Below are 13,031 nucleotides of genomic sequence, written 5' to 3' on the forward strand. Positions count from 1 at the left end.
GAAGATGATGCAAAGTTTTCGTTTCTTAAGTTAGCTTGCTTGCTTGTATATTTTTTTTGTAAGTTCTTTGAGTGTAGAGAACTTTTGATTGTTTTCTAATGTTTTTTTTCTGTTTTTGCAGCAAAGAAATCAAAATGGATGAGAGAGAGAGAGGTTTAAGTGTGTGAGAGAGTTTGTTTGAGATAGTTCCCCTTAAAATTAGGATAGTTGGCAAGACTTAGTCAAATTAATTTTATAATTAATAACTAAAAATCCGATTTATTTTAATTAATACATGAAAGGATCATTTTACCCTTAATGAATAGATTTTAATAAATAAATAAATCACCTTAAGTATTTATCCTATTCATTTTATTTTTTTTGGATTGTTACACTTTCAAACTAATCAATTTTTGTAAGGTCTTATAATTAACCTGTCTCAAACGTTTATGTCATAAATCACTCGACTCAAGCAAGTAAGAAGAACAAGAACTTTTATTATTAGCAAAAGTCATTACATTAAGCTTAAGCAAGCCCTTGCAAGGGTAGCTCTTTTCAATATACACTTCATTTTTACTAGTTATAACCTTGTCAGAAACATTTACACATTTGAATCCATTTTTAATAAGAAGTAAAGTAGAAAACCAAGTTTTTTCTTAATTATGAAACATGTAGCACATTCTTGAGAGTCACCATCTTGCCAGATGTCATCTTCAAGAGAATTTTATCCTTCCTTTGAATTTTGCTCATTCTTGATTTAGGGAAGAGATATTCTTTTTTTTTTTGCTTTCATATTGTAAATTGTAATAGGACGTTATCTGCATTGAGTGTTTTATCAATACCATCATCTAGACAACTTTTTTTAGATTTGTGTATACAGTCATTATAACTATTTTCTTTGCTATTATTGTAATTGACACTTGAATTATATTATAATTTTCTTTTGGACATCATCTGAAGTTTCGTGTATAATGGGAAAAAAGTGAACTTCGTCATTCGAAAAGTTGTATATATGATGCAGATTTCAGTAGGAGTATGACAAGACCAATGAGTAAATAACTTTGATGGTCACTCAACTATCAATTATTTTCACAGAAAGTCATTCAATTTTCACTTTCAACTTAAAAGTCATTCAACTATGACTTATTTGCATAGAAAGTCACTCAACCTATTGAATTAATTTTTTCATCAAAATTTGTTAACATGAAATTTTAATTTTTTAACCAAAATTTTAAGAACCAAATATATATTCATTTCAACATGTAGGATGTCATGTAGGAAACAAATGTCACAACCGGAATCCATACCCCAGACGAGACCGGCGTCGTTGACCTCTCAGAGGTCGCAAACAAGCCTACTTACGTCATTCTTACTTTACATAGATTAATTTTAGCGAAAATTTTGAAATTTTTTATTTCCTTAATCATACTTGTTAAAAATTCTTTATATTTCGTAATCGTTCATCACCAACCATCTAACATTTAAGAGATAAGCAAATGAAAGAAATAATTCATTAAATATTAGTTGTATATCGGCCAAAATAGCACCAATACAAAGTCTGAACCAAAACAGGAAAGAAACGCTAGTGGAATATGCTCCACTAGCTCAACTCTAAAACTACGCTAGAATGTAAAACAGTAGCATCCTCGAAGGCATGAGGACCTACCAAACTCCGGATGAATGCTGACGTCCAGATAGCTGCAACAAAGAACCTGTAGCTCTACCGTCCACCTGTGCCTGCACCTAAAAGTAGATATTTGTATGGAATTAGTACACACTTGTACTAAGTATGGGCATATGCAAGCACACACCAGGGACATGCATGAGGAAGAAGAGCTCTTTCCTAACAACATGATGTTTGGAAGTCAAGTCAGTGGACTTGCTAAAATGAGATTAGGAAAGTTATGCCATGAGAGTGACGTCCATCACTATAGTTATTGTATTGCACACAACACATAATATCTTCATATAACACATAACATATAACACATAGTTATTTTCATATTATTCATTCATATACCATGAGACCTTATTATCATAGACTTAACCTTAAGACTTCCCAAAATGAGGGCTCAACATATGGGACCTCAACTAGGGAGCCTTCTTCAGCAAACACAGAGTCTGCTTCATTCATTCATGCATATTTCATTTCAATTCATTCATAGGACAGTGCGAACACCAGTTATACCTGGGATGTAGTTTAAGACTTTCATCGGGTTTGCTGTGCAATGATCAAGAATAACCTAATGTCATTACCTGAATCTAGCTCACCTCTTGATTATCCTATCCTAACACCTTCGGTATCATTCATTTCTTTATATGATTCATTTGAGGCTGGCCTCATTCATTCATTGGGAACTTTAACTCTAACCTACATAGATCATGTGAGCATCATGAAATCCAGTGTCTTCCCCACACCGAAAAGAGGTGGAATCACCGGCCAAAGCGATTCAATAACATGCTAGCGTATATGGGAATTTAACCCCGCCAGATCCCTATAGTGGCAATATAGGTTCAAAGACTAAAATGTATGGAGACCCATACCCGGCAAACCGGACACTCTCATCTCATGAGGTTTACGTGAACCACCGCCCTTCCCGAAAGAAGGCATCACCGCTCATAGCTAGCCTATCGGTGCTCAGTATAAAGTTCCATTACATTCAACTCATACATCATGGAAGCTGGCTTCTAGTATGAGGACATCATAGCTCAATAGATGATTTCTCATCTCATCATTAGCATTAAGTGTTTTAAACTCAATATTTTTCATTAGAGTATTCATAGAGACTGGTCTCTTCATTATCTTACACTCTCATTGGTGAGTACGTATTGGTAACATTTACTTAGGATCATTTGAGATTGCTCTCTTCATATACATTAGCCTCACATCATGATTGTCACCACATTCTTCATTATTAGCACCTTAATTTTTCGTAGTTACTCACCTCTTATTATGAGAAAGTTCATTTCTTCATTTCATTACGTACATCTTAGGTTCACTTATTTTTGAAGGTATGTTAAACTTATGTGTCTATACATACAAGCCATGGGGCTTCATTTATAGTTCGTTAAGTGATTCATATTTTCCTAAGATTATGTATTACAAGACTTATGTATCATGTATATATATACCAAGATCTTGATTTTTGATCAAAGTAAATTACATTATTCTTGAATATTTTACTCACGTATGACTTATGTATCAATACCGAGATTTAACATTATAACTCTAAATTAAATCTCAACATTTTCATAAAATAATAAATTTTCTATTTTAATTAGAATTCTAAATTAAATCTCCATATTTACATGAAAGAATTAATTTTCTATTTTAATTAGAATTCTAATTCAAATTCTTTTATTTATTTATTTATTCATTAAATTCGCCTCATTGGGGAGGTTGTGGGTTCGAACCCCCACAACCCCCTTATTTTCCTCTCAATTTCGCTGAAGAAGAGGCTGTGAGGTTGTGGGTTCGAACCCCCACAGCCCCTTTATCATTGATTTAATTAAATGGGGCGAGCAATAGTGAGGTTGTGGGATCGAATCCCCACAGCCTTACTTCTTTTCTTAATTAGTTTTGCCACTCTTTCAGCCTTTAGGTCGTGGGATCGATTCCCACACCTCGCGTTCCTTTTCTCTCCTTTTTTTTTCTTTTTCGCGCATAGCTGGGGGTCGCGGGATCGATCCCCGCCCCCAGCATTCCCTTTTAATCTTTTTTTTTTTGCGTAGCTGGGGGTCGCGAGTTCGATCCCTCCAGCCCCCCCCCCCCCCTTTCTTTTCCTTCTTGCGCGAGGGTTCGATTCCCTCCAGCCCCATAATTTTTTTCTTTGCGAATTTCACCAGCCCCTTTCCCCAGTTCGAGCCCCGCCTTCAGCACTACTCTTTGTTTATTTTATTAAGGCATGTTTTGGTGAGGTCTCGGGTTCGATCCCTGAAGACCTCACCTATTTTTTTTTAATTCGTTTTTTTCTCAAATTTTCCAGAATGGGTCTAGAACTTATTTCCAGGTTCTGGGACATTACTCCATAATTTTGCACATCATTTTTACGGGTTAATTTAGCATTTGTTTCTTATACATTCGTTCATGTTCTTAAGACAAGTTTAGGGGGATGATTTGATCATTTGTTGTGACTAGAATTTATAGCCTTTCGACCATGTGAATATTACGACTTTAAGAGCCTCTAATTGCACATAAAACACGAGTAAATCTCTAATCTATTAACATGCTAAAGAAAGACTCAAAGTCATGATCAAAATCTTGCACAAACACATACATATATACATTCATATTTTCCGAAAGACATAAAATATAATCACATCATTATGAACACATACTCGAAACGAGATTATCACCACAACTAAGTATCCCTAAATTCTATCAACAAGAATACCCAACCTAAGATCATAGGGAGCTAGTGACAGGGACATGCAACGGGGAACAGCCTTAGTTTCGAGATGAATAGTTTGAATCGTAAGGGACCTCTTGGGAAAGGAGCCAAGAGATAAGAAAACCCATACCTTAATCAATGTTCAAACTTTAATGTTGCTGCCCAGAAAACTCCTCCAAACCACTCCCAATTCACTTCAACGTATACCTCTCTCGACGAACCTCTGTTAGCCTTGATGTTTTGATTACTTTTTCTTTTGCTTAAAAATTTTTGTGAGTTCTTCAAGCATGAAAACTGTTGATATTTTGGCAGAAATAATGTGAGGAAGATGGAGAACGTGAGAGAGGGAGTTAAGAAGCGTGAGAGAGAGAGGACTATTGGGATTAGGAGACTAATTCAAGAATTAGTCTAATAACATTTAAAATAAATAAATACAAATCTGTTTTTGATTGATTTATTTATTTATTCATTTAAAACGTGAAAGGACAATTACGCCCTTAAATACTTATTTATTCTTATTTATATAATTTTATTTTTTGAATCGTTACATTATCCCCCCCTTAGGAACATTCGTCCCCGAATGACACTACTGTTACACATCATAATGCCAATCAGATCATAACTTAATTGCTATGTACAATCAGCCAATAGCAACAAATACGAAGAGATAAGGAACTATAGTCTTACGAGTAGGAAGCCTAACCTCAAGAGTTGAAAAGATGTGGATATCAGGATCTCATGTCGGCCTCAGCCTCCCACGTAGCACCCTCAACAAGATGGTTTCTCCACAATACCTTCACTGTGGCAATCTCCTTGTTCCTCAGCCGCTTGACCTGTCTGTCTAAGATCTCAACAGGTATTTCCTCATAGGAAAATTCTTCACCAACCCCCAAACCTTCTACAGGTAGGATTGATGCTGGATCACCTAGGCACTTCTTCAACATAGAGACATGAAAGACTGGATGAACAGAAGCTAGCTCCACAGGCAATGCTAACTCATAGGCCACCTCACCCACGCGCTGTAGGATCTCATATGGCCCCACATACCTCGGACTAAGCTTCCCTTTTCTACCAAATTGCATCACCCCTTTCATAGGCGATATCTTCAAGTAAACTTGGTCACCAACGTTAAATTCTAAGGGTCGCTTTCGGTTGTCTGCGTATGACTTTTGTCGGCTGTAAGCAGTAGCCAACCTTTCCCTAATCATTCTAACTTTCTCCAAGGCCTCATGAATGATCTCTGGACCCAAAATAGATGAATCTCCAACCTCGAACCACCCAACTGGAGATCTACACCTCCTACCATACAATGCCTCAAATGGTGCCATCCCAATGCTGGAGTGATAGCTATTATTATACGAGAACTCTATCAAAGGTAGATGGTTATCCCAATTACCTCTAAAGTCAATCACACACGCTCTCAACATGTCCTCCAATGTCTGAATAGTGCACTCTGCCTGCCCATCTGTCTGAGGATGAAAGGCAGTGCTAAGTTTCACCTGCGTGCCCAAGCTTTTCTGGAAAGATCTCCAAAAATGCGAAGTAAACTAAGATCCTCTATCTGAAATAATAGACAAAGGAATCCCATGCCATCTCACAATCTCATCAATGTAGAGTCTCGCGTAATCGTCGGCCCTGTAAGTAGACTTCACAGGGATAAGGTGGGCAGACTTAGTCAATCTGTCCACAATAACCCATATAGAGTCATGCTGCCTCCTAGTCCTCGGAAGACCAACTACGAAGTCCATATTAATGGCCTCCCATTTCCAAGTCGGAACCTCAATAATCTGAGTCAGACCACCAGGCTTAAGATGCTCTGCCTTAACCTGCTGACAATTAGGACACTTAGCCACATAGTCTGCAATATCCTTCTTCATGCCATCCCACCAATAAATCTGCTTAAGATCATGATACATTTTTGTGGAACCTGGATGTATGGAATATCTGGAACCATGGGCCTCTGTAACAATCCTGGTCCATAAATCATCTACATCTGGTACGCACAACCGGTTCTGATATCTAAGTATGCCATCATCTCCCAAAGTAAAGGACTCATTCATTTTTAACAACACTGAGTCCTTCATCTCCATCAACACAGGATCAAGATACTGACCCTTTTTGACTTCCACTATCAGGGATGATTCAGAACTAGGGTGAACTGGAACACTAGAGTCAACCAACCGCACACCCAGTCTGGCCAGTCTATGTACCTCTTTCACTAGCTCCTTCTTCTCATCCTCAACGTGGGTTGTACTCCCCATGCTCATCCTGCTCAAAGCATCAGCCACAACATTAGCCTTACCTGGATGGTAGTGCACATTCATGTCATAATCCTTCAGCAACTCCAACCATCTGCATTGTCGTAGATTCAGCTCCCTCTGCGTGAACACGTACTGGAGACTCTTATGATCCGTGAACACATCCACATGTACTCCATACAGATAATGCCTCCACAGCTTCAACACAAATACCACAGCTGCCAACTCCAAGTCATGAGTGGGATAATTCTTTTCATGAACCTTGAGCTGTCTGGAAGCATAAGCTATCACCTTACCAGCCTGCATAAGAACACATCCCAAACCAACCCTAGATGCATCACAATAGACAGTGTAATTCTCGCCACTCTTAGGCAGAGTAAGCACCGGGGCTGAAGTGAGTCTGTCCTTGAGCTCCTGGAAACTCTTCTCACAAGTATCAGTCCATTCAAACTTGTATTTCTTCTTTGTCAAGGTTGTAAGTGGGGCAGCAATGGAAGAAAATCCCTCCACGAACCTGCGGTAGTATCCAGCCAATCCCAGAAAGCTACGGATATCGGTGGGTGTAAGAGGCTTTGGCCCCTTCTTAACGGCTTCAGTCTTTCTGGGGTCCACTTCTACACCTTCATCGGACGCAACATGGCCCAGGAAGGTCACTGATCTCAGCCAGAATTCACACTTGCTGAATTTGGCATACAACTGATGTTGTCTAAGTACCTGCAAGGTTAGTCTCAAATGTTGTGCATGCTCTTCCTTGGTCTTAGAGTAGATGAGAATGTCATCAATGAATACTATGACGAAAGAGTCAAGGTATTCACGAAAGACTCTGTTCATGAGGTCCATAAATGCAGCAGGTGCATTCGTGAGACCGAATGACATAACCAAGAACTCATAATGACCATATCGGGTACGAAAAGCTGTTTTTGGGACATCCCCATTCCTAACCCTAAGCTGGTGATACCCTGAACAAAGATCAATCTTAGAGAAGAAACTAGACCCTTGGAGCTGATCGAACAAATCATCAATTCTGGGAAGTGGATACTTATTCTTTATAGTGACTTTGTTGAGCTGCCGATAATCGATACACATTCTAAGGGTCCCATCCTTCTTCTTTACAAACAACACTGGAGCGCCCCAAGGGGATATGCTCGGTTGAATGAAACTCTTATCAGTGAGATCTTTTAACTACAGCTTCAACTCCTTAAGTTTTGCTGGAGCCATTCTATAAGGAGGAATTGAGATTGGTTTAGTATCGGGTTCTAAGTCGATACCAAAGTCAATCTCTCGAAGGGGAGGGACTCCAGGCAAATCTTCAGGAAACACATCTAGGAATTCATTTACCACAGGCACTGAGTCTATGGAAGGAACGTCATGATCTAAGTCATTAACACTCACAAGATGACATAGTAACCCTTTGGCCATCATTTTATTGGCCTTAAGATTTGAAATCAAGGGGTTAGGGCGAGTCGGATTGTACCCCTCCCAGACTAACTCTTCTTCATTAGGGAAACGAAACCTCACCACTCTACTACAACAGTCCAAGCAAGCATAATGGTTGTGAAGCCAGTCCATGCCAAGAATAATATCAAAATCATGCATGGGTAACTCAATCAAGTTTGCACACATAGCCCTGCCACTCACAACTATTGGGCAATTTTGGTATACCCTATCAACTTTCACATTTTCTCCTAAAGGAGTACTAACCACTATAGGATCATGCAGGACTTCAGGTAGTACTTCAAAAGTAAGGGCAAGTAGAGGAGTCACAAAGGAAAGCGTAGACCCTGGATCAAGTAAAGCATAAACAGAAGTTGAGAATATGTGCAGCATACCTGTGACCACATCAGCGGATTTCTCCTGCTCCTCCCTACCTTTCAAGGCATAAAATTTATTCCTCTTGGGAGGCTCGGCTGCTGTTGCACCCTGTGGGGTGGGCCTAGGCTGAGCATTACCCCCAGCCTGACCTCTGTTTTGGGGACAATCTCTGACCATGTGTCCACTCTTACCACAACCAAAGCAGGCATTAGTGCCCTGTCTGCATTCTCCAAGGTGAGTTCGGCCACACTTAGTACAAGTCTTCTTTGGGCGCTGCATCTCACCTTCATTGCCCCTCTTGGGTTCGGGTCTGCCTCCTCTAGGTGTTGTACTTCTCTGAGGGTCAGAATTACCAGCACTCTGTTGCCCCTTCTTGAATTTGGGCTGCTCGCGGACGCCAAAATTGTTTCTATGGCCTCCATGGCTGGGACCTGCCTGATCTTGAGGCCTAGGCCTCCTAACATCACGTACACCTCTCCTCTTTCGGCTGTCCTCTACCTGCTGGACATGCACCATTAATCTAGAAAGGTCCATATTATCACGGAGCATCGCAACACGACACTCCTCCTCCAGGTCTCCATTGATTCCTGTGAGGAATCTGCTCATCTCCTCCCTGCTGGTAGAAATTAAGGGAGTAGCATACCTGGATAATTTCAACAAAGTTAAGTACTCTCATCATTCTTGTTATCAAATACTAAGGGAAGTACATACCTTGATAGCTTCACAAACTTCAGGGAATACTCCCTGACAGTCATAGATCCTTGCTTAAGGTTGATGAACTCCTCAACCTTGGCCTCTTTCATCTCTCTAGGGAAGAACCTTTCCAAAAATGTTGTCTTGAACAGCTCCCAGGTGACTGGCACCCCTCCTAGGACATGGCTATCTCGCCACATTTTGCACCAAGTCTGTGCAACATCTTTGAGCTGGTAGGAAGCCAGCTCAGCCTTCTCAATATTAGTAGCCCCCATGGCCACCAGGATCTTATGCAACTCGTCTATAAATTCCTGAGGATCTTCCGAAGTCTTAGCCCTGTGAAAATTGGAGGATTCATCCTCATGAAGTCTCGTAGTCTGTCAGCCATGCTGCGAACCGGGGGGTTTTCCCTCAGAACATCCTGCCAGTTGACTTGGGCAGTCATAGCTTGGGCTTGCATCGTGATGGCATGTGCCATCTGGGCTAGAGATGCCCTCACCTCCGCATCAGTCAACCCAGCTGGGTTAACTGGCATAGCCACTCCTTCAGCTGGAGCCTGGGGTGGATTCTGATTACCCCTAGCTGCAGCTGCTCCCTTTCTCCGACCCTTAGTCCACCAAGATTTCATTCTCTGAAAAACAACAAGATTGATGTTAGACACGTTCATAACACCAAGAATTCAAACATTAGGAAAAGCACGATAAGATAAGAAAAAGGGAAATTTTTCCTACGCATCATGCAGTCTCTAATCCAGGATAGTGGTGCACTTCACTACCATGACTTAGAAACTACTCAATGTGGTTGATGTGAACTCATTATTCTAGGAATTTAACCTAGCGCTCTGATACCAACTTTGTCACGACCGGAATCTAGACCCCAGACGAGACCGGCGTCGTTGACCTCTCAGAGGTCGCAAACAAGCCTACTTACGTCATTCTTACTTTACATAGATTAATTTTAGCGGAAAATTTGAAATTTTTGATTTCCTTAATCATACTTGTTAAACATTCTTTATATTTCGTAATTGTTCATCACCAACCATCTAACATTTAAGAGATAAGCAAATGAAAGAAATAATTCATTAAATATTAATTGTATATCAGCCCAAATAGCACCAATACAAAGTCTGAACCAATACAGGAAAGAAACGCTAGTGGAGTATGCTCCACTAGATCAACTCTAAAACTACGCTAGAATGTAAAACAGTAGCATCCTCGAAGGCATGAGGACCTACCAAACTCCGGATGAATGCTGACGTCCAGATAGCTGCAACAAAGAACCTGTAGCTCTACCGTCCACCTATGCCTGCACCTAAAAGTAGATATTTATATGGAATTAGTACACACTTGTACTAAGTATGGGCATATGCAAGCACACACCAGGGACATGCATGAGGAAGAAGAGCTCTTTCCTAACAACATGATGTTTGGAAGTCAAGTCAGTGGACTTGCTAAAATGAGATTAGGAAAGTTATGCCATGAGAGTGACATCCATCACTATAGTTATTGTATGGCACACAACACATAATATCTTCATATAACACATAACATATAACACATAGTTTCTTTCATATTATTCATTCATATACCATGAGACCTTATTATCATAGATTTAACCTTAAGACTTCCCAAAATGAGGGCTCAACATATGGGACCTCAACTAGGGAGCCTTCTTCAGCAAACACAGAGTCTGCTTCATTCATTCATGCATATTTCATTTCAATTCATTCATAGGCCAGTGCGAACACCAGTTATACCTGGGATGTAGTTTAAGACTTTCATCGGGTTTGCTGTGCAATGATCAAGAATAACCTAATGTCATTACCTGAATCTAGCTCACCTCTTGATTATCTTATCCTAACACCTTCGGTATCATTCATTTCTTTATATGATTCATTTGAGGCTGGCCTCATTCATTCATTGGGAACTTTAACTCTAACCGACATAGATCATGTGAGCATCATGAAATCCAGTGTCTTCCCCACACTGAAAAGAGGTGGAATTACCGGCCAAAGCGATTCAATAACATGCTAGTGTATATGGGAATTTAACCCCGCCAGATCCCTATAGTGGCAATATAGGTTCAAAGACTAGGAGATGTATGGAGACCCATACCCGGCAAGCCGGACAGTCTCATCTCATGAGAGTTACGTGAACCTCCGCCCTTCCCGAAAGAAGGCATCACCGCTCATAGCTAGCCTATCGGTGCTCAGTATAAAGTTTCATTACATTCAACTCATACATCATGGAAGCTGGCTTCTAGTATGAGGACATCATAGCTCAATAGATGATTTCTCATCTCATCATTAGTATTAAGTGTTTTAAACTCAATATTTTTCATTAGAGTATTCATAGAGACTGGTCTCTTCATTATCTTACATTCTCATTGGTGAGTACGTATTGGTAATATTTACTTAGGCTCATTTGAGATTGCTCTCTTCATATACATTAGTCTCACATCATGATTGTCACCATATTCTTCATTATTAGCACCTTCATTTTTCAGAGTTACTCACCTCTTATTATGAGAAAGTTCATTTCTTCATTTCATTACGTACATCTTAGGTTCACTTATTTTTGAAGGTATGTTAAACTTATGTGTCTATACATACAAGCCATGGGGCTTCATTTATAGTTCGTTAAGTGATTCTTATTTTCCTAAGATTATGTATTACAAGACTTATGTATCATGTATATATATACCAAGATCTTGATTTTTGATCAAAGTAGATTACATTATTCTTGAATATTTTACTCTCGTATGACTTATGTATCAATACGGAGATTTAACATTATAACTCTAAATTAAATCTCAACATTTTCATAAAATAATAAATTTTCTATTTTAATTAGAATTCTAAATTAAATCTCCATATTTACATGAAAGAATTAATTTTCTATTTTAATTAGAATTCTAATTCAAATCCTTTTTATTTATTTATTTATTTATTCATTAAATTCGCCTCATTGGGGAGGTTGTGGGTTCGAACCCCCACAACCCCCTTATTTTCCTCTCATTTTCGCTGAAGAGGAGGTTGTGAGGTGGTGGGTTCGAACCCCCACAGCCCCTCTATCATTGATTTAATTAAATGGGGCGAGCAACAGTGAGGTTGTGGGATGAATCCCCACAGCCTTACTTCTTTTCTTAATTAATTTCGCCCCTCTTTCAGCCTTGAGGTCGTGGGATCGATTCCCACGCCTCGCGTTCCTTTTCTCTCCTTTTTTTTTCTTTTTCGCGCATAGCTGGGGGTCACGGGTTCGATCCCCGCCCCCAGCATTCCCTTTTAATCTTTTTTTTTTGCGTAGCTGGGGGTCGCGAGTTCGATCCCCCCAGCCCCCCCCCCCCCCTTTCTTTTCCTTTTCCTCGCACAAGACAGGGGCGAGGGTTCGATTCCCTCCAGCCCCATAATTTTTTTCTTTGCGAATTTCACCAGCCCCTTTCCCCAGTTCGAGCCCCGCCTTCAGCACTACTCTTTGTTTATTTTATTAAGGCATGTTTTGGATAGATTTTGGGTTCGATCCCTGAAGACCTCACCTTTTTTTTTTAATTTGTTTTTTTCTCAAATTTTCCAGAATGCGTCTAGAACTTATTTCCAGGTTCTGGGACATTACTCCATAATTTTGCACATCATTTTTACGGGTTAATTTAGCATTTGTTTCTTATACATTCGTTCATGTTCTTAAGACAAGTTTAGGGGGATGATTTGATCATTTGTTGTGACTAGAATTTATAGCCTTTCGACCATGTGAATATTACGATTTTTAAGAGCCTCTAATTGCACATAAAACACGAGTAAATCTCTAATCTATTAACATGCTAAAGAAAGACTCAAAGTCATGATCAAAATCTTGCACAAACACATACATATATACATTCATATTTTCCGAAAGACATAAAA

The 13,031-nt window shown here is 39.5% G+C and overlaps 1 protein-coding gene across 1 annotated transcript; it reads right to left on the reverse strand.

The window, feature by feature from the left end:
- Nucleotides 1-7,810: 7,810 nt before the first annotated feature.
- LOC138342111 (uncharacterized) lies at nt 7,811-9,408 on the reverse strand. The gene is made up of 3 exons (XM_069294298.1): nt 9,152-9,408; nt 8,250-9,083; nt 7,811-8,153 (listed from the first exon to the last, which is right to left on the reverse strand). The coding sequence occupies exons 1-3, from the start codon at nt 9,406-9,408 to the stop codon at nt 7,811-7,813; spliced, it is 1,434 nt and encodes a 477-aa protein (XP_069150399.1).
- Nucleotides 9,409-13,031: the final 3,623 nt, after the last annotated feature.

This window comes from Solanum lycopersicum, chromosome 2 (assembly GCF_036512215.1).
Source record: "Solanum lycopersicum chromosome 2, SLM_r2.1".
Taxonomy (NCBI): Eukaryota; Viridiplantae; Streptophyta; class Magnoliopsida; order Solanales; family Solanaceae; genus Solanum; species Solanum lycopersicum.

Bases quoted from the DNA above. Each gene is read 5' to 3' on its own strand.
- LOC138342111 (XM_069294298.1), bottom strand. From the start codon at position 9,408: ATGGGGGCTACTAATATTGAGAAGGCTGAGCTGGCTTCCTACCAGCTC. The intron at 9,084-9,151 runs GTATGTACTTCC...GAAATTATCCAG, and splicing joins AAGTTTGTGAAGCTATCAAG to GTATGCTACTCCCTTAATTT. The intron at 8,154-8,249 runs GTGTGCAAACTT...GGACTGTTGTAG, and splicing joins GTTGTGAGTGGCAGGGCTAT to TAGAGTGGTGAGGTTTCGTT.